The 22,388-nt window shown below is 41.0% G+C and overlaps 1 protein-coding gene and 1 long non-coding RNA gene across 14 annotated transcripts in view; one reads left to right on the top strand and one right to left on the bottom strand.

Annotated features, from left to right (window-relative positions):
• The window catches only part of ank3b (ankyrin 3b), a 615,939-nt gene that overhangs the window by 209,637 nt on the left and 383,914 nt on the right, over positions 1–22,388 (bottom strand). For all 13 annotated transcript variants that reach the window (XM_059947390.1, XM_059947385.1, XM_059947393.1 and 10 more), the window contains exon 3: positions 12,673–12,771. In XM_059947390.1, the coding sequence (XP_059803373.1) occupies positions 12,673–12,771 (99 nt within the window). The remainder of the gene's footprint in view (positions 1–12,672; positions 12,772–22,388) is intronic.
• LOC132379477 (uncharacterized) lies at positions 8,017–15,427 on the top strand. The gene is made up of 2 exons (XR_009507436.1): positions 8,017–10,332; positions 14,547–15,427. It is a non-coding gene; the product is annotated as an uncharacterized LOC132379477 (long non-coding RNA).

The raw sequence follows: 22,388 nt of genomic DNA, 5'->3' as shown, positions 1-22,388 counted from the left end.
CTCATACCTATAGTATTTTCCTGGGTTTCTTTTGGCTTGTTTAACTTTTCATATCCTTTCCTCTCATGCCATCTGCACATCACCCTTCTTTTATCTGGTTAAATCTATCACTGAGAAGCCCTTTCACCCCTCCATCTCACCTCTCTGTACTAGTCCTCCCCCTCCAAGTCATTTTGCAGGATTTTGACCTGAAATGTTGATCATCACTTTGCCTCCACAGATGCTGCTCAACATGGTGAGTTCTTTCAGTGTTAATGTTTTGCTCCTGCACCTTCAGTTGCTTTTGTCTCCAAGTTGCTAGATTACATTTGGTTTATTTAAGTTGATTTGAGGTTAGAAGCATGCTCTTCAATGAACTGAAATGTACAATGCATGATCTACTGAATGATCCAAGATGGCGGCGTGACACAGCTTGCAGCAGCCACTCTGGAACTGATTATCTGTTATTTGTGAAGCAGGGTGCCATGTGCAAATGGACGTGGGAGCACGGAGGAACATCTGGAAATCTCCAGGAAGACCTTCTTCGTTGCTGCTGCTGCTGTGAGGTCCGGGTCTCTGCTGGGAAAAACAGGCCCCCAGACCTCGGGGTCCCATTGCCGATGGCCGTTGGCGGGGGTGTCTTAATACACTCAGCAGAGGATGGTGCTCGGAGAAGCTGTGCTGGAGGGGATGGTCGGAGGATCAACGGAGCTTTCATTGTGTGCTGCGTCTGCGAGGCTGAGTTGGGCGGTGCCGTGTAAGTCCATAGCGGGGGTATTCCCTTCTGCCACCTGCATGGGATGACAAGTCTCTCGGGACCCTCAGGACTTGTGGAAACTTTTGAACTTATAGTCTTTTAACATCTGTCCATGGTCTGTTTTTTTTATCAATTATGCTATTGTTTGCACTGTTGTAACTATGTGGTTTTATGCAGGTCTTTTAGCATTAGTTTTTGATCTTGTTTGTCTGGTGGATTTGGAGCTCCTTTCTGGGGAGCACGCTAAGATGGTAGCACAATATTAATACGCAGCAGCCTCTCTGGACTCTGGATTGGGGATTGCCAAACGTTATGTGGATTTTCTGGTGTAGTCTGTTTTGTCGTGTGTTTTTATGATATCATTCTAGAGGAACATTGTCTCATTTTTTAACTGCATTGCATTTGTGGTTTCTAAATGGCAATACACTGAATCTGAATCTGATATACACTAATGACGTCACACACAAAATGCTGGTGGAACGCAGCAGGCCAGGCAGCATCTATAGGGAGAAGTGCTGTCGACGTTTCGGGCTGAGACCCTTCGTCAGGACTAACCAAAAGGAAAGATAATAAGAGATTTGAAAGTAGGAGGGGGAGGGGAAAATGCGAAATGATAGGAGAAGACCGGAGGAGGTGAGATGAAGCTAAGAGCTGGAAAGGTGATTGGCGAAAGTGATATAGAGCTGGAGAAGGGAAAGGATCATGGGACGGGAGGGCTCAGGAGAAAGAAAGGGGGAGGGGGGAGCACCAGAGGGAGATGGAGAACAGGCAGAGTGATGGGCAGGGAGAGAGAGAAAAAAAACAAACAAAATTGTCAGGGATGGGGTAAGAAGGGGAGGAGGGGCATTAATGGAAGTTAGAGAAGTCAACCTTCATGCCATCAGGTTGGAGGCTACCCAGCCAGTATATAAGGTGTTGTTCCTCCAACCTGAGTGTGGCTTCATCTTACATCTCATTTATATAATGGTAATAAATCAGCGATTCATTAAGTCGGCTGACTGGGCAGAGTGGGTTCTATCCGTAGCACGAAAATAACAAGCAGCGGTCACTCCACTGTGCATTTACTAAACCCCAACATAATGAAGGGATAAATTATGACAGAGTTGTACAAATTTCAGTGACTGGCTTATTGCAATCCCCACTATACTTACCACCAAATGACATAATAGCAGCTACAATGGGCTTAGATCAAACTATTTTGGGACTGGTCCAATGAGTTCTTGTTTATGTAAGAGCAACAAAGAATGGATTATGCAGTTTGATGTTTACAACAAATGTAAGAACTCTAAAACAGGAGCAAACAATTCAACCCATGGACCTTGATACACCATTCAATTTTATCACAGCTGATCTGTGCCTTAACACACAAAATTACCTGTCATAGGCCTAAATCTTTTTAAATTTTTACTGATCAAAAATATCGTCTTAAAATTACAATGCCTTTAACAGTCTTCAGCTTCAGATTAGTGGTACAAAATACAGTGGAAGCTCTCGAAACTGTAATTGAAAATTATCCACAAAGCAAAGATATTATTGAGTAAACAGCATGACCTCAAAATGAAGAGTATCACATGATCAATGTTAATGAATTATTCTAAATTGTATGAGAAAGGGTAGACAAATAATGTTGCTGATGTAATGTATTTAGATTTAATCAAGTACTACGTACAATGTTCCCTCTAAGGTGTGCATGTTTGCACACACACACATCTTCTGCTACTAGCGCACAGAAGGTTGTCACCCTCTACCTCAGTGGCACGTTAAGTAGACTTCACAATCGTACACAACCACATTTCCTTTTCCAATGCAGATGGTCTTGACAATGTGGGGTTTGCGATAATTTGTTTGCAGATTTTAGAAATGGCTTACTTATTGTTTTTATTGAAGAAATTATTCATTCACCATGTCAAATTCCAAAGGATCAAAGGGTGTGAAGCACAAAAGAACTGACTGTTCATTTAGAATGGAATGGCTTAATGAAACAGTAGAAACTGTTACACTGAAAACTCACGAGGTCAGGAACGTACAGCTAAGAGAAATTTTTATGTACAACAGAAACTGGTGTGACCTTCGAGTATGATCACGATGCAAATGTTGCTGGTTAATTTGCAAGTGGAAAAGATGTGATATTTGAAAACTTGACTTTTTAAAGTGTAATTTAGCAAGAAAATCACATATGGACAGTGTGCAAAAGCTACAGCAAGAAAATCCTTCATTACTTGCTACGGGCCTGCTACACATTTTGTGAGAGTGCAAATGAACAAGAGCAAAAACAATCAAACCCAGAGAAGATCAAAGTTCTTATTGACAGTGTTTTGCTAGCTGTTAAAATGAATGACTATATATACAACCCAATGCATACCTCTGGGCAACAAATTGCACAGCACAAGATTTTTGTGCACACTGGTTATTAAAAATTAGAGGAAACATTGAACTCGTAGTAAATTTGCAATGAAGGTCAGGTGACATGGAGTCAGTGAGTGGGTACTGAATGGATGTCAAGGTCATTACTAAGCACAAAACAAAGAGTTGCAAGTAAAAGACAGGTTGGAAGAGTAAAGTGGTGCCTTTCTGGGATTATTGTTGTTCATGACTTCTAGTAACAATTTGAATTTGGGAATCAGAAGTCCAGTTTCTAAATGTGTGTGACACCCTGGTTAAGATTTTTACTGCTATGCTGTAGGTATTTCATTTCAGCAGTTCTAAAGAGCAGTCTGTTCTGCTTTCTGCCTGTTTGGGTTTGAGCTGAGATAAGGGTTAGGGGCTTTATTGTTCAACTTAGGAATGTGGTGTCAGCCAGTCAGGATGGTGGAATTGGGAGAAGGTTCTAGGGAACACTGGACGGAGAGATTTTGTGGGGGATGCTGATGTGGGCCGAGGTCTTTGTTTGCGGGAGCTCGGGGAAGACAGGAGGGAAGATGGTTGAGGATGCCATCCCTGTTGCACAAGCTGCTTTGCACAGATGATTGGCTTAAAGGGGGAAGAACCAATACTCCCATGGGAGAGATGGACTTCCAGTGTTATTCAGAAGGTGCAATGTGTACATCGAAAACAATGGCTGCACTGTGCACATGTGACTGTTTAAATATAAAGGGCCCTTTCTTTCCTTTAGTAACTGGTTGCTTAAGTTAACATTCTTAAATATGCTTCATTATAACTGCATACAGTGTACGGTATTTCTTGTCAATGGGCAATTGCTGAGGGCAGTAACTCACACAGCATTCACACAAACCGGGGTTTGGGTGGGTGAGACATTCCAACCTCACGGATTTGTGGGACCAAAGTTGTATACACCCAAGACGTACAAAGCTGAGAAAGGGGGGTTTCTCACTGCAGAATCCAGTGGGTGTTTGCGAGGGGGCAGTGAGCCGTTTCTAGAGACGCCCAGTAAAAAGGGATTTTTTCTGCAATTGAGTCCAAATTGGGAGAATTTTCTGTTTAGATTAAGTCAGAGACGGTGCAGCTTACTATGCAGAATAAAGCATCCACATATGACCATAAATGCAACAAACTAACAAGGTTTTCAGGAGCAACATACATAAAATGCTGGAGGAAAGCAGCAGGTCAGGTGGTATCTAAAGAAGGAAATAAGAATTGATGTTTCAGTCCAGACACATAGTCACTGAAAGTAGCAATGAAGGTTAATAAGATCATAAAAAGCAAATGAACCTAGAGGACTTGTTCTTTATTTCTAGAGGAATACAGTTCTGAAACAGTGTAGTCATCAAATCTTCATTTTGATCATATCTGTAATACGAAGCACAATAGACGTGAACAATGAGAAAGAAAAGCAAGATGCTAACCCGCTGGGATCAGTGTTGAGGCTCCTGCTATTCATGAGGGGACTTTACAGGAAGTGCAAGGAAAGATTCATGTGAGTAATTCTGGAATGAAGATGGTTACAATTATCCAGAAAACAATATTCCCTTGCTGGGACCATTTTTCTCTCGAAGATAATGGTTGGGAGGAGATCTGATAGAGTTTTCTGAATGATGGTGTTTCATAGGGTAAGAACTGTTTCCACCCGAAGGACACATAAAAATTATGAGCTATAAATATAAGGTATCTCTAATAAATCTAACCGGGAAGTCAAGAGAAACACATTTATTATTGACGGATACCACTGTGAAATATGCAGCAAAGGGAATAGCAAAGATGCATTAAGGGAAAATTGGACGAGCATGTGATAGAAAAAAACAGAAGATTAAATGATGATGGTAGAATGAATTCCACCTGGGACATTAAAAAATGGACTAATTAAGTGCCTATTTCTATGCTGTAGGCTCTGACATAAAGCGATTTTGTCCCAGCATCCACAACTATAGAGCAAATTAATAGTACAAATATTTCAGGCTTTTGATCCTGTATGGCATAATTTGTATTTTAAAATTATAACCCCATGATCTTGACAGAATAATTTCCTCACATCTACCCCAAGGAACTTTTGAACGTTTCATCTGCCTCGATCAGGCTTGTATACTCAGAGGAGTAAGAGCCTCAGGAAATGTGGATCTCATTTATGATGAGCTGCTGGAAGTTTAATCTCATCAGTAAAGTTAGACTGTAACTCAATGCCTTTTTTAAAATGACTAATATGTCACAATCCTTCCTGTAGAAAAGCAATGCAGAATCACTTCACAATTATGTTCTTAAACACAAGAGATTCTGCAGATGCCGGAAATTGTGAGCAACATGCACACAAAGTCAGGTAGCATCTTTGGAGGGGAATAAACAGTCAACGTTTCAGGCTGAGACTATTCAACAGGATTGGGAAGGAAGGGGGCAGAAGCCAGAATGAAAGGAGTGGGGGAGGGGAAGAAAGGGAACCACAGAAACGTGGTGGGCAGGTGAGGAGAGGAGAAGAGAAGGGGTAACAGGGAAACTAGAATGGGGAATGGCAACAGAAAGAAGTGGGGGGCGGTAAGATTACCAGAAGTTGGAGAAATCGATATTCATGCAGTCAGGTTGGGGCTGGCCAGACAGATAATGAGGTGTTGCTCCTCCAACCTGAGAGTGGTCTCAGCATGGCCGCAGAGGAGACCATAGACAGACTTGTAAGAATGGAAAGTTGAACTGAAATGGCTGGCCACCAGGAAATAAAGCCTTTTACGACACGCAGAGCAGAAGTGCCTGACAATGCAGGGTCTAAATCTGCACCGGGTGTTTCAGATGTAGAGGAGACCACACTGGGCCTACGGGATGGAATAAATGACCCAACAGACTCACAGGTAAAGCATTGACTGAACAGCAGTGATAGAAGAGGTGTAGGGGCAAGTGTAACACCTGACGTTAACAGTGAGAAAAGGGCATGACCTGGGTGCTGGCGGTCCTTAATAATGGACGCTGCCTTTCAGAGACACTATTCCTTGAAGATGTCCTGGATACTTTGTAGGCTTGTACCCAAGATGGAGCTGACAAGATTTACAATCCTCTGCAGTTTCTTTTGGTCCTGTGCAGTAGCCTCCCCCTCCTCCCCCATACCAGACAGTGATGCAGCCTGTCAGAATGCTCTCCAGGGTACATCTACAGTTTGTATATAAATTCTTCAGTATATATGTTAATGCTGTGGCAAGTGTGAAACTTTCATCTGGTTGGGGAGAAGAGGAAGAAATGGGCCGAGGGTGGGTTCAGACACGGATCTTAAGGACAGAGAGAGGCTGGTTTGGGGATACGAGGGAGAAGTGAGTGCAGAGTGGGTTCAGACCTGTCTGTGAAGAGCAGAGAGGCAGAGATTTTGAAGGAAGCACAATACTGCAAATCTTTGGAGAGGTGAGAGAATTTCAGTAAGTATTAGTGATAAAAAAACACATTATCTGTCTGTGTCTGTGATAGTTTGTTCTCAGTGAAATAAACATCAAATGAGAAAATGAGGGAGATGGGTGGGGGGCTTTGATAATACAAAATGAACAGAGATTTCAGTGTGATTAGAGACTTAAATACTGCTGCAGTGCTCCTCACAGACACACTGATTGATTTGCATTCCTTCTGGAGACTTATCATGACTCCTAGCCTCCTGAAGATTGTTTCCCTCAGTGTATTATTATCACCTCCCCTTCGGGTCATTCCCTGATTTCAAGCTCATTCCAAAGGGTTTCTTTCAAAGGACAGATAATATGTAACTTTCCATTCCAAAATTTACACTGCAATCCATTCAAAGCACTTAGCATAATCACCTCTCTGCACCCAGAATATACTAAACTGAATGGCAACGTTACCTGATTTAACAACGATACCTGAACGATTTGCCATTTCATATAGAAAAGTCCTGTTTCTTTGGGCTGTACAAAGCAGCACAGTCATTAAAGCATTTTTGCAAAACTGAAACAAAAGTCATCAGAACAGATCTGCTTGTAATGTTGTTGGGAATGGGTTTGATGTCGATATGCACACAAGGAGTGCCGGTGTATAGCTCATTGAGACCGGCGTCACAAGCAGACAGGATGGTGAAAAAGACATTTAGCTTGCTGGCCTTCATCAGTCAGGGAACTGAGTACAGCAGCTGGGACTACAAGTTGCAAGTGTGTAAGTCAGTGGTGAGCCCGCACTTGGAAAACTATATTCAGTTTTATTCACCTTGTTATAGGTTGAACTGGGAAGAGTGCAGAAAAGATTCACAAGGATGTTGCCGGAACCAAAGAGTCTGAGATACAGGGAGAGGTCAGTAAGGCTGGGTCTTCATTCCTTGGAACATGAGGGGCTGACCTTATAGAAATGTTTAAGATGATGAGAGACACAAATAAGGTGAAAAATAACAGCCTTTTCATCAGGGTAAGGGAGATCAAAACTAAGGGCATAGGTTTAGTGTGAGAGGAAACTGGGACTAGCTGGGTGGGCACTGTAGTTGGCATGGATTAATTGGGTAGAAGGGCCTGTATCTATTCTTTATGGCTCTATCACTCTATAATAGTTCCCTATCAACATGAAACTAAGATTTGTATTTGTGACATCATTTGATGAATAAACACCCCTGGGGCACTGAGAAAACGTCCATCCTTCTGAAGAGCACCAGGGTCCACCAAAGATGGCAGGAGGGTCTCAGCTTGATATTTTATCCAGAAAATGGTCATTTCAATTATCCTCTCCAAGTATTCTAGATTTTTTTCCCTCAAATTGTTGGACCAAATGAATCCAATACTTTCTGCTGCATCATTAAGACCAAAGAACTTCTCTCTGTCACAATATCAACTGACAACTATCTGGACCTCAGTCGCGTTAAAACCCACCATGCAATAATTCATTTGCTCAGCTTTAAGATACAGATCTTATAAATGGTCCTTTCTGCTTAGTAAATCTCTCTCTCCCTTCAATATGCCTGCGTTTGCCATTCTTATGAAAACTGAAGAGGATTTGTAATCACCTGGTATATCTTTCTCAATTACAACTCTCTGACCAGATGGCCCGGTGTCAGTGGGGCTTTGCAAGGAATGAGGAATTTCCCTTTTTCTTTCGAGACTTGTTAAACACATGAGCCTGGAATTTGGATTCATTTCGCTGTTCATGTTCCAAATCACATCATTTCAGCATACCTATGATTCACTGGGCTCCACGGGTTCTTGTTATCCTACCTAATCCATCAATTTTCATTAGTTCATTTGTTATTCCAGTCACAAATTGCACAGCCCACTCCTACAAGTTCAGTCTCTCTTGCGTGTAACCAGCTCATGGAGCCAGGCCCAGTACACATTCCCTTCACATATCTTTGGTTAATCATCCCTTCCACTGCCTGCTTCTTTTACTCAGTGTCACTTTCTCAAAGGGGATTACTCCTCTTTGTAACTGTCTTGGGTTTATTTTTTGCTATTTTAGTCTTACTTTTTTTTTGATACCCTGATGTGCTGCTTCAAGATAGATTTTTTTTTACATTGGAGGGCACAGTAGAGGCTATAAACACAAGAGATCCTGCAGATGCTGGAAGTCCAGAGCAACACATGCAAAATACTGGGGGATCTCAGCAGGTCAGTCAGCGTCTAAGAAAGGGATAAACAGTCAATGTTTCAGGCTGAGACACTTCATCAGGACTGGAAAGGGGAAGAAGCCAGAATAAGAGGAGGAGAGGGGAAAGAGTACAAGCCAGCAGGTGATAGAAGAGACCAGGTGAGGGGGAAGGGGGATAAACTGAGCAGCTGGGAAAAGATAGGTGGAAAAAATAAAAGGGCTGAAGAGGGAGGAATCTGATAGGAGAGGGGAGTGGATCTTGGGACAAAGGGATTGAGGAGGGGCACCAGAGGAGAGGTGATGGGCAGGTGAGGAGAAGGGGTAAGAGGGGAGCCAGAATGGGGAATGGAAAAAGAGAGAAGGGGCAGAAATGACTGGAAATGAGAGAAAAATTGACCTTCATGCTATCAGGCAGAAGTCTACCCAGGCAAAATATGAGGTGTTGCTCTTCCAGCCTGAGAGTGGCATCATGGCAGCAGTACAGGAGTCCATGGACTGACATGTCAGAATGGGAAGTAGAATTAAAATGGCTGGACCATTACATATCTTTGGTCAAACATCATAAGCCCTTCTGCTTCTTCTACTCAATGTCAGTTTTATTTGATCAAGCCTTTTTGTAATTGTTTTGAATTTATTTTTGCTATTTTAATGTCACTTTCTGTTTTGATAAACTGATGAACTGCTTCAAGATCTTTTAATTACATTGGCAGACACAGTATAGCTACGACCTTCAGGAAAACAATATAGAACTAAGGGATAAAATGTAGTGGAGGAATAAATTCAGGTTTAAAATCAGGTTTTAAAATCAGGTTTAAATTCACCAGTATATGTTGTGAAAGTTGTTAACTTTATGGCAGCAGTACAATGAAATACTTGATAAATAAATATAGAGAAAAAACTGAATTACATTGTGTATAGACAAATGTCTATTAAATAGTGAAGTTAAAATAAACAGTGCAAAAGAAAACAGAAATGAAAAGGTAGTGAGGTAGTGTTCATGGGTTCAATGTCCATTTAGAAATTGGATGGCAGAGGGGAAGAAGCTGTTCCTGAATTTCTGAGTGTGTGCCTTCAGGCTCCTGTACCTGAAGATGGGAAAAGGGACAACGCCAGTACCAGACCAATTATTTCCTCCAGTTGAATCCTCGCAATTTTACTTCTACAGTGTATCCCTTTCTAAAGCCTTAACCATATTGCCCCTGCCAGCATGCTAAAAAGGAAATGAAAGGAGTAACAATAACAATGAAAAGGAAATAATACCTTTAAAGGGCGAAAACTAGTGAGGATAATAAGTGAAGAGAAAAGGGAAAACTGAGAAGAGAAAACCCAGACAGAATACAGGTGAGAATGCAAGAGGGAGACTAGGCTACAACTAACAACCATTTTTCTTTTTGATAATGAACTGTTGCACTCCGACGTGAATTTTGCGTTTCGCTGTCTTCCTGTCTCATAGGCTGACCAGATGTGCAGCCTGTTTGGTGGTTCACACAATAATTCCTACATTTGGGAAAACTTACTCCTGTACATCTGAAGTCAGTTTTCAAAACTGATGAAACTTGAGATTATTTTTCCCAACATGATCTCGTATCACAGTCACAAGAGGGACTGCAGATGCTGGAAATCTGGAGCAAGACACACAACGTGCTGGAGGAGCTCCGCAGGTATGGCAGCATCTACGAGTGGGAATAAGCAGTCAATGTTTCGGGCCAAGGCTCTTCATCATGACTGGAAAGGAAGGGGGAAGAAGTCAGAATAAGCTGGTAGAGGAAGGGAAGGAAGAAATACAAGGTGGCAGGTGATAGGTGAAACCAGGAGAAGGGGAGGAGGCGAAGTGAAGAGCTGGGAAGTTGATTGGTGGAAGAGGTAAAGGACTGGAGAAGAGGGAATCTAATAGGCGAGGACAAAAGACCATGGAAAAAAGGGAAGGGGAAGGAGCACCAGAGGGATGTGATGGCCAAATAAGAAGAGGTGTGAGAGAGAAACTAGAATGGGGAATGGTGAAGGCGAGGGGTAGAGGGTTAATTACTGGAAGTTCGAGAGATCAATGTTCAGGCCATCAGGTTGGAGGTTACCTAGACGGAATATGGAGTGTTGCTTCTCCAGTCTGAGTGTGGCCTTATCATGGCAGTAGGGGAGGGCATGAGCTGACGTTGGAATTGGAATGAGAAGTAGAAATTAAATTGGTGACCACCAGGAAATCCCACTTTTTGTTGTGGACAGAGTGAAGGTGCTCGATGAAGTGGTCTCCCAGTCTACATTGGGTCTCACTGATATACAGGAGGCCATGCCGCGAACACTGGATACAGTAGATGACCCCAACAGGCAAAGTGTTCTGGTATCATATTGGGAAGAAAAATAAAAAAAAATGGTGCAGAAGTTGCTTTGTTTGACCATAAAAGCGATATAGCCTTGACTTGTCTCACAGCAAGACCTTCGAATAACAGAAGCTATGGCAGTCATAGTCTCAGTACTGTGTGTGTTGACCAAATTACTGTTAAGTGCTGTCCTAATCACTTCTGGTAGACTCATTTTTTATTCCTCCACAGATCTGCACTTTACAAGGGTTACAGCCATTGTTTTGTACGTGTTTCTCATGTTACACTTTCTGATCCCACTTACTACTACATGCCACACTGTGCAAACACCATCTCCACTGTAACATACTCTCAAAGGATTCCAGCACTCACAGAAACAAACAATTTTTGTTCTTATGTAAATACCCTTCTGGCATTGAGAATCACATTTCAGTAAGAACAGTGTGAAGCTATGTATTATGGGAAAGAAGTTTCAGTTATCGTATACCCAGAAGAAGTTGGCTACTTTTGATGCAATGTTCCAAATAAGGTCAAACAACAGAAATACTAGATTGTCTTTTGAATGTTCTCTTCCTCAGACAAAAACAGATTATGACACTGTCTCATCAGTCTGAAAAATTACCCCGGTACTTCATGTATATTGGCAAATTCTCCCCATTATCGCTATCTTTATACTATTATGTGGCAATCATGTCTGTACAATCTAAGAGGTTGTAGCCAACAATCTAATAACATAAAAGGGATGTAAGGACAGAGCTTGGTATTGTAAGTGTGACTGACAACTACAGATTCTTCAAACACTTCAATCCATCCTTTTTATATCCAATTCCACTGTCCAAATATGAAATATTTTGGCTTAGTATTTCATTGTTGAGAATGCGATGCCTTTTGATACTGCAACATGAAAGCAAATATTGTGGTTAAGAGATCTTGGATTTTTGATCTTCTAATTATGCAATGAAAATTCTATCAAATGAAGCTTGAATGCAATTTCTTTTCCCTAATACTGCAAAGAGAGAGAGAATCATGGACATTCGACTCAATGACATAGAAACGTGCCAACGCAGCCATCTGTAATATCCACTAACTTAAGACAGAATCACAGAAAACACAGCAGAGGAAAAGGAAATCTAGCCCAACCTGTCAAAGTTATCTCTTTTCTGGAGCAACTCACAACTTGCAACACCTGGCACCATCTCAGTTGTCTTGCAATTTTTATTTTCACCATTTATATAATCCCCTCTTTAAGGTCAAAATAAAATCCACCTCAAAAACACTTGCAGCTAGAAATATTAAATTTTTTGCTTCTAGGATTCAAGGGCTACAGGTTATCTCATTTTTTGCTGTAGCCCTCATCCCTGCAGGCAATCCACTAATCTTCATTAAGGACTGGAAACACTCACTTGACTTTTTGATTTATTCATCAGTCTCCATTTTAGGAGCTTTCTGCCTACCCAAGCATTGAAAATGAACGAGAGGGCAAGTCAAAGACATGGAGTTGCTGTTCACAAGGACAGCTGAAAGTGCTGAAGAGACATGCGTGTCGCTTTTACTTTGTCGACAATTGGGAAATAATCTGAGTAATACCACGATGATCTCAACGAACTATACATACAAATCAGAGATCTGTTCTGCCATGCAACAGTGAACAGTATTACTGAACAAAGGACTGAGTCATACACCTACCTTGGTTGCAGCATCCACATTAGCACCTAGCTGGATCAGTTCAGAAACAACTCCTATATGACCTTCCTTTGAAGCAAGATGGAGAGCATTCAACCCGTTCTGAAAAAGAAACAGAAGTATATGGTTCAAGTTCAGTTTATCGCCATTCATCTGTACTCATGTATCCCGCCAAACTAAACAATGTTCCTCCAAACAAAAGTACACAACACGGTACATATAACTCACTCACATAACACCTAAGGAAATACTACCATAAATTAATTAACAATTAATAAATGCAGATATGATACAAGTTAAGAAGTAAGCAGTATAACGCTACTGGCGCTTCATACATGATGAGACCACACGATGAGATTCCTGTGTGCTGGCAGCAAGTTCAGTAGTCTTACAGCTGGAGGAAGAAGCTGCTTCCCCCTTATAACAATTCTTGTCCTAGTGTTATGGTACCTTCTGCCTGATGGTTGGGGGTCAAAGAGGTTATTGGACGGATGGAATTGACAATGCTAAGGGCCCTACGTATGCAGCGCTCCTGATAAACATCTCCAACGGGTGGAAGAGAGACCCTGGTGATTCTCACTGCAGTCCTCGCAACAGGGATTCTGGATGAAAAGTTCTCAGTTTAAAAGGACATTAAAAGGACTGGCTATCGTACTGTACCTTTTATTGTTAGCAAGTGACAGAAGGTTTAAAGAGGATTTGCTGGTGTACCTGAAACTAAATGCAATCTATTCCATCTTCTGCTGTCTTCCTTTCAGATGATACCATCCCCATCGATGCTGTGTATGTGGGATTACATGGCTCTTGATCTATTGATTAAGTGTTACCTCCAATTTAAAACTGTTTTCAAAGTCCCCCGTTTGCATACTTCTAATTGCTCCAACCCTCAACCCACAGAAAAGAATAGGTATTGAAGGAGAACTGACTGACGGGCAGAAACCAGGAATGAATGAGTCTTTCACTAAAGGGAGATCACAGGGATCAGGGCAAGGATCTCAACTATTTACACCACACTGCATTCATTTGGACTTGGGAACTGAATGCAATGATGAAGTTTGCCAATGATGTGGAACTGAGCTTGTGAGCAGGATGCAAAATACTTTCAATGCAACCCAAACAGATTGAATGGGTGGAAAAAAAACATGGTGGATGCAGAATAACAATGATAAACCTGAAGTCAATTATTTTAAAAGGAAAAGCAGAAAGTTGGCACATTACTTAGATTGTGAAATGCTGATGAACAAACAGACTTGAATGTCTTGATATGCCAGCCGTAAAAACCAAACATGTAACTACAGTAAGCAGTAGAGAAAGCAAATGCTATGTTGTAAGAGGTTCATTGCAAGAGGTTTTAAGTATAGGAGCAGGTTTGTTCTGCCACAGTTATACAGTATAGTGAGACATACCTGGAATAGTGTGTGCAATTTTGGTCTCCATACTCATGAAAGGATACATCTGCCATAGAGGAAGTACAGTAAAAATTCACCCAAATGATTCCAGGGACTGTGAGACTACTATACAAGGAGTGATTATGTTGACTACAGTTGTGTTGTTTACTGTCTGGGGAGAGCATAATTCCTGTGTCTGGAGTTTTGAAAGGGAGAGTGTCACAATCTCAGGTTACAGTGCAAAATGTGAGAAGAAACGTCCTCACTCACAGGGTGGTGAAATTGTGGAATTCACTACCAAAGAGTAGTGCAGAAGCACTGAAGGATCTGGATAAATATGTAGGTAAAAATGCATCAAAGTTTATTAGGTAAAAATGGAAATCTGGTAGCTCACTTTCATGTTTTGCCTCACTATTTACGACTGTGAACAGTAATACAATAATAGTGAAAACATTAAATTATACAGAATACTTCTTTTCCTAATTCCAGTGTGGGGGAGCATACTTTCAAACACAGCTGAACTGCTCCAACTCTAATGATCAACACAGCGTGCTGTTTCCCAGCTGCAACTGAACTACATCTTCACGGAAGACGATGCATCTAACCTCGCACAGACTCCTGTCAGTAATCACCACCATCACTGACCTGCAGCGGTGCCCTACCACGTGTCACATCTCTTCTAACTATCTGACTGTAGTGCTGTCACCCATTACTTGACTCTTGCTAACCTGCGTAGGCTCCAAGCCTCTACCTTGTGCAGATTAGTGAAGGTGTGGTCGTGAGTAATTAAGTTTAAAAAGGCTCAATTCCATTTTCCTGTCATCAACCTGTTCCAGTTCTGGACTCTTTCCCACCCACACACTAAATCCGATGATAGCGCATTAGTCCTGTGAGGAGCGATAAAGTAGACCGCACCAATACTCTCAAGAGTGATTGCATTGAAATTTACAGAATTCTTGAAGGACCAGAGAATTAGTAGATGCAAATTCACTTCACTTCTATAAGATGTAAAAGATCCTGAGAGGAATAGAGAGAGTTAACAGCCAGCATCTTTTTCCCAAGTTTTGGGTGTGTTTTTTTTCCAGAGAAAGCAGTGGATGCCTAGAAAGCACTGCTAGGGATGGTGGTGGAGGCTAATACAACAGGAACATTTAAATGTCTCTTAGACAGGCACAGGGGTGTAAAAAGGGCTGTGTCGGAGAGAAGGTTAGATTGATCAAGGAGTAGGTTTATATACTATGGATCAGCACTACACCACAGGCCGAAGGCACACATTCCAGCTACGCTCGGTGGCTCCCCCAGCAAACCCTCGGGTGTGTCGTTTGTACGTTTCAATGTGCATGTGAGAAATAAATTTGAATCTATCTGCATTCTTGGAGGAGTACATAGAAATGGTGATGGGACAGTGGGCATCTCCATCTCAAACAGGGTACAGGGTGGTCAAGGTATATTGAGATTGGCAGAAAAGCTGAATTGAGGAAGATGATCATACACAATATTACCAAATACCAGAACAGGGACAATCATTCACGTTGTTTAATGCTAATTCCATTTACATTTTCAAATAAAAAATGCATTTGTAATATACCCAATTCAGGGTCTAAGGGAGGTGAACCACAGTGTCTCTACTGTCAGACTCCTATCTGACAAAATTTACCAAAAGGTTTCTCAGAACTGACAAGTCCATTAGCAAACATTGGCCGTTTAGAAGTACCTCCTACAAAAATCTTAATGACCTTTTCTCTACAGGCTGATGAAAGAAACTTAAATACGGTAGATTCTGGTTAATTGGGCAGCTGCTTGTTTGGGACAACTCTAAAAGACCAAAAACTAATCAAGAAAATAGCCGGGATTCCCTTCGCTTATTTGGAACACTATGCTGCTTAATTGGGGCACGAGGTTGTTTGCAAGCAGTCTCTAACTAGTGTCAGATGCATGCACTTGTGTGGCCATTAGACATTACACTGCGGTACAAGTTTTTAAATAATGTCAGTTGCATGTGCTTGTGGTCAAAAAGCAGTGATTTTTGTTACTGATATTTGAATGAAAATGAAGAGTTGGAGGATGCAATTGTCAATACCATTGTATGAATGTAGTCCATATCTTCACTAGGTGTCTATACTGATTTTGTTCATTTATAGTCAATCAAAAGAACACGACAGCAGCACTGAATGAATTCCCCCATCAGTAACCATTTAAAGCACAGTTTTATAGTGCTGTAGTAGTATTGATAGTGTTCTAACTTGTTCTGTATTTCATTTGAATTAATAATTCGTTACTCAGTTAAATAGTAGTTTGTCCTTCTATACCTTTGTAACTCACTTCCATGAAACTTCAGCTAATTGGAGCAGCCGCTTAACTGGATCAAAATGTATTGGTCCTGGTGTGTCCCAATTAACTGGAATCCACTGTACTTTGAATGTTTCTAAATGGTTCATTCAAAAGAAACACCTCACATATTTAACACAGTACTAAAGTCTTAAAAAAAATTAAATATTCAGTTTACTTGCTTCTATAATAGGCTCCATTCATTTTGCATTGTAGCAAACTATCAAGGAAATGAAACATGTGAGACAAATGGCATGACAGCACAGTTTAATGTATAGCTCTGTGCATATTATTCTATAGTTACACTAAATGTCCCTTAAATCTGGTCACACTGATTCCTGTAATGGTCCTGCATTTGTCCTGATGAGAGATTAAGCAGATTCCATTTGGGTCAACACTCAATGTTGTTTTCCAGTTATATAAGAGTACAATACTGAGGATGCTGGAAGCTTGAAATAATAGCAAACTTCCATGAAGGTGTAGTATCTGCAGAGAGCAAAACAACTAAGGCTTCAATAAAACACTGAGGGATTTGGGATAGAGAATTCAATGTCAAGCTTAGTTAGTTGAAGATCTTTGCAAGCCAAGAGATTTGAAGGTAAGACACTAAGAGAAGTAGATAAAATTAAAACAGGCCAATTGTAATGTAGAGGTATTTTATGGGCTTTACATCTCTTGGGAAAAATTGGCTCTGCTGCGATAGCAGGTGCAGGTGTGTTATTGTGTGCTTCCAATTTTTCACACCAAATTCCAAAATGTTAAAAGATATACATGATGAGGAAATGAAAAAAACATAGACAATATATATACATTATATTTACACAGATCAACCAATAGTCACTCCTTCCTCAACCTCGTTCACAAAGAGGGTCTATCTCCAACCACACCCTGGGGGATATACTGAGCTCCATCTTGTAGCTTTAGCCTCCCCTACCCCAATTGTCCCTGGTATGTCCCTTCTGTGCACTGCATACGTGCAGTCTCTCACAAATAATACCAGCCTGCAAGCAGCACTTCGGTTTTGCCAAGACGTACCTGGAACTGCCAAACCACAAAACAAAAGAACAGACAGCCAGTCCAATGGAGCGCTCAACAAACAACAAACATTAAACAAATAAACATTTATCTATTAATAGACTTCCTGTTATTCCCTGTATGTACTTGTGTGTGTTATTTCGAGGTTGTCAAGTTATTGCAATGCTGCACATGGCCAGTGACAGGGCCCTCTGTCACACCTATTTAACCTAACTGAGTGAATAAACAGGCTTGAGGGTCTCTTGTTCATATGTACTCACCCAAGGGCAATGTAGCATTTATGAATTTATAGCTTTGAAGTAGGATATGGAATTAATGTGGCTGATAGAGGTACCCATGCACAAGGGTAAGAATTTTAAACGTAAGGAGACAGAAGGACTGGAAGTCAATTGAGGTCCGTAAGAATAGATGAGTGTCAATTAGGGCTTGATGTGGAATGGAAGATTTTTGGCTTGGAAGATGCTGAAGTTCAGAAGAGATGGAGCACTGAAGGTCAATTAGGATTACACAAGTGTACTTAAGTATGCAGAGATAATGCTATGAATAATAATGAAGTGCAAACCATCATTTGACTGAAGGCTTTTGTCCTAAAGAATAACAATGGACCTGCTACAACATGCATTGCAGTTTTTGGTTCAAATCCTATTAATATACATGTTATATTAGTGACATCATTGTGTTCGTCTCACTCTTAATATCACTAGACTGCAAGCTCATAATTCCCTGCGATTCAACATCTTTCTTTACAAACATTCAATCAATAATTTTGAATGTATGTACTTAACTGACTCTGGTCCGAGCTGCTCACTGCAAGCATGAATACTTTTCCCTAATCATTGGCCCAAACTTGCTATAAGTCAATAAAGATGTTACTTTGTGGTATCTTCCTAATGCATGGAAATTTCATGGAATTTCATAGAGAAATGGTGAATTCTTATCAGGAAGTGGAGCTCTATTTTTTTTAAATTTTAGAGATATAGTACGGTAACAGGCCTTTTGGACCAACAATCCTGCATAAAGCCTGCTGAGGCTTTAGGAGGCATTTGTCAGACCGCACTTTATGTACAGTGAGCAGTTTTAGGCCACTTATCTAAGAAAGAATGTGCTTCTATTGGAGAGGGTCCTGAGGAGATTCATTAGAATGATCCCAGAAATGAAAGAGTTAATGTATGAAGAGTGTTTGATGGCTCTGGACCTGTATGCTGGACTTTAGAATGAGGGGCGGATCTCACTGAATCCAGTCGAATATTGAAAGGGCTAGTTAGAGTGGATGTGGAGAGGATGCTTCCTGCGGCGAGCTGTCTAAGACCAGAGGGGACAGACTCAGAATAGGAGGATATCCATTTAGAACAGAGATGAAGAAGAATTTCTTTAGCTAGAGGGTGGTGAATCTGTGGAGTGCATTACCACAGTAGGATGTGTAGGCCAAGTCATTGGGTATATTTAAAGAGGTTGGTGGGTTCTTGATTAGTAAGGGTGCCAAAGGTTATGAGGAGAAGATAGGTTGACAGGAATAACAAATCAGCCATGATCAAATGGTGGGCTAAATGACCTAATTCTGCTCCTAGGTCTTATGGCCTCATGATTTCTGTGGAGGACGATTTGTTTCTCTTCATGATTGCTATGGCTCTTTAGTTTATAGAAATTGTACCCGTGTTTTGGAAATGGTTTGTGCTTTGGAAACAGTTTGCAATTTGGAAAATGTTTAAGATATAAATTCTCTGAGTTTTAAATACGTTTTAAAAGTATTGTGTAGATTTAAACATATATCACTGAAAATAAATTAACTGTGCTTTAAACTTTGTTAGATGGAAGGACCTTCTCCGTGTTAGGGAGAGGGCACCCAATGCTCAAATAGTGGGTATTGGCAGTTTAACTCAATGTGGAGAATAAACAGGGACGTGAACTAGTCTTTGAAGGTCTGGTAGTTACTGTATCATCTCCCTTGGTGAGATTACTTGTTGCAATTGAGTATAGAACTTTGAGTATAGCCCCAATAGCATCACTTTAGACATTTCAGCCCTAGGAAAAATATATTGTTTGTCTATTCTATCTGTGCCTCTCATAATCTTATAAACCTCTATCAGAACCCTCCTCAGTCTCTGCCGTTCCAGAGAAAACAACTCAAGTTTGTCCAACTTCTTGTTATATGCCCTCTAATCCAGGCAGCCTTGTGGTAAGCTTCTTCTGTATTCTCTTCAAAGCCTTGACATCCTTCCTCGTCCAGTTAGGGATGGGTATTATGATTAGTTGGAAAGGCAAGCATTGAATTGGGAGATTTATAGAGGAAAAAGGAGAAACCTTAAGAAACACATAGGAGTGTAAAAGTGAGGCATGAAATGGCCCTAGGCAGTGCAATGAAAGGGGATTCTAAAACCTTTTATAATTGGAAGCAAGAGGGAGGCTGGCGGAAGAGGAGGGAAGTCTTTGAAGGAGCCCACAGACGTGTGGTGTCCTTGGCAACAGTATTCACTGGGGAAGAGGATGGAAAGTCAGGAATGGTTTATGCTGCTAGTAAGGAACCTATGTGTATCAGGAAAGTGTTGGAAATATTGGCAAACTTTAAGGGGGACAAATTCCCAAGGATTGATGAAGTTTATCCCAATGATATAGAAAGCAAGTGGGGGGGGTGGTGGTTTTGCTTGGTCTATGGAAGCTGTTTGCATCATCTATGGCCAGAGGCAAGGTACTAGATGACTGGAGGTGAACTAATATGGCTTCCATATTCAAGAAGCACAGTAGGGATAAGATAGAAAACTGCAGGCCAGTGAGCCTTACATTAATAGTAGAAATTAATTGAAAAAGTCTTAGGGATGGGTTTGATATTTATTTGGATAAGCAAGGACTGAATTGAGAGATTCAGCATGGGTTTGTGTATGGTTGCCTCTCAAATCTGATTGAAAGTTTTGCGGAAGTTACAAAGAAGAGTACAAAGTCAAAGTGGCAGACCTGGTATACATGGACTTTAGCAAGACTTTTGACAAGGTCTCACATGGTAAACTGGTCCTGAAAGTTAGGGCACTTGGGCTCCAAGGTGTATTGGCAAATTGGATCCAAAATAATAGGCAGATGATTGTGGCAGAGGGTTGTTTATCTGAATACCTGTAAGAATTGGTGTACCACAGGGATCAACACAGAGGCCTTAGTTGTTTGTCATGTATATAAATGACTTGGATGAGAATGTCTGTGGTCTGTTAGGTATGTTTGCTGATGACGAAAAATTTGGTAAAGCAGAAGTGGAGAAGGTTGAAGAATAGGGATACATAAATCATCTTGGGTGGAAAGGTGGCAGATGGAATTTAATCCAGACAACTCTGAGGAAATGCATTTGGATCATCTAATATTGGCAGGGCATGTACAGTAAAGGTGGGTCCTTGGAATCATTGATGTACAAAGGGACTTAGTGGTGCAAGTTCATAGCTCCTTGAAGATGAGGTGGATGGGGTAGCGCAAAATATGCTTAGCTTGTTAACATTCATAGACAGGAGATATTGATTAGGCCACACTTGGAATATTGTGTGCAGTTTGGTCACCACACTACAGAAAGGATGAGGCAGCACAAGAAAGATTGCTAAGGATATTCTCCAGAATGGAGGGCTTTAGTTACCAGGAGAAATTATATAGGGTGAGATTGTTCTCACTGGAACATGGGGATAATGAGGGCTTACCTTATAAAACTATAAGGGACATTGACAGGCCTGAAAGTCAGCTTTTTTTTTCCAATGGAAGGGAGCCTAAAACTAGATGACATAGGTTTAAGTTGAGAGTGGACATATTTAAAGGAAATCTGAGGAGCAAGTTTCTCACACAAGGTGGTGGGTATTGGAAACAAAATGCCAGAGGTGGTGGTAAAGGCAGTTATGATCACAACACTTTGCATTTGATTAGGAGGTCAGACGGGAAGGAATAGGTGGATATGGGCCAAATCAGGAAAATGGGATGAGCATAGAGACAGTTATCTCAGCCAGCATGATCAAGTCAGGCTTAATGGCTTGTTACTGTGCTATACAATCCTACGACGCTAATGAGCCTGACCCTCAATGAGCTTCTCAGAACTGTCTGAGGAAAAGATGCTGGCTGTTCCCCAGAGCTTAATGAAACAAAGTCCCATCTGTTTCCAAGACAACTCTGAGACAGAGTTGGGGGACCCAGCTAAAAATTGAAAGTGAGGAAAGAGATGGGCAGAGCGATTGGCAAATCATGAGTTAGAATGCTCAGCAGCAGAGTAGAGGTGAGGTGCAGAGAGCAGGATAATCCCATGGCCTTTCACTTTCCTTCCTGCTTTTTGGAGAATAATTTTTATGCAAATAAAGAGTGTAGTAGTTTTGTCAACCGGCTGGTGATCTGTAAGGCCTGGAAAATTCAAGATTCAAGATTGTTTATTGTTATTTCTACAGTATATGAGTAAAAAGGAGAAGAAGTTGATTGTTACTCAGGCTCCAATACAGTATATAAAAAAACAATAAGGAACAAAATAAAAAGCATTAAAAAAACACAAGAAATAACCTGATCGAAGTCTCCTGCAATAATGAGGAGACCACCCAGATGCTTGTTTTGTTTGGAGCTGATGATACTGTACTGCTCTCCCAGTGCACATGGATTCAACTCCAGTCTTTCCATTTTCAAAGATTGGTTTCAGGTTAAAAATATTAACTTTTAGTTGGATTGTTTAAAAATTGTTTGAAAAATCATCCTTTCCTACACAATGTAGCCTGTATGTGGCTCTACTTCAATAGCAATCCAGAGTACTTAACTCTTAGTTTCTCTTTTAACTGGCCAGGTGGAAAAAAGGTGAAGGCAGATTTCCCTGCAACTCTTGCATTCTGAGAACAGCTCCTCAAAGAAAAGTGTAATACTCTCAGAACAACAGTTTAATTCCCACCGCTCTCTGTAAGGAGTTTGTACGTTCTCCCCATGATTCTGCGGTTTTCCTCTGGATGTATATCTGGATACATTCCAAAGATTTAT

This window comes from Hypanus sabinus, chromosome 22 (genome assembly GCF_030144855.1).
Source record: "Hypanus sabinus isolate sHypSab1 chromosome 22, sHypSab1.hap1, whole genome shotgun sequence".
NCBI lineage: Eukaryota > Metazoa > Chordata > Chondrichthyes > Myliobatiformes > Dasyatidae > Hypanus > Hypanus sabinus.
The sequence above is the reverse complement of the archived record's forward strand: the minus strand, read 5'-3'. Positions and strand labels throughout refer to the sequence as shown.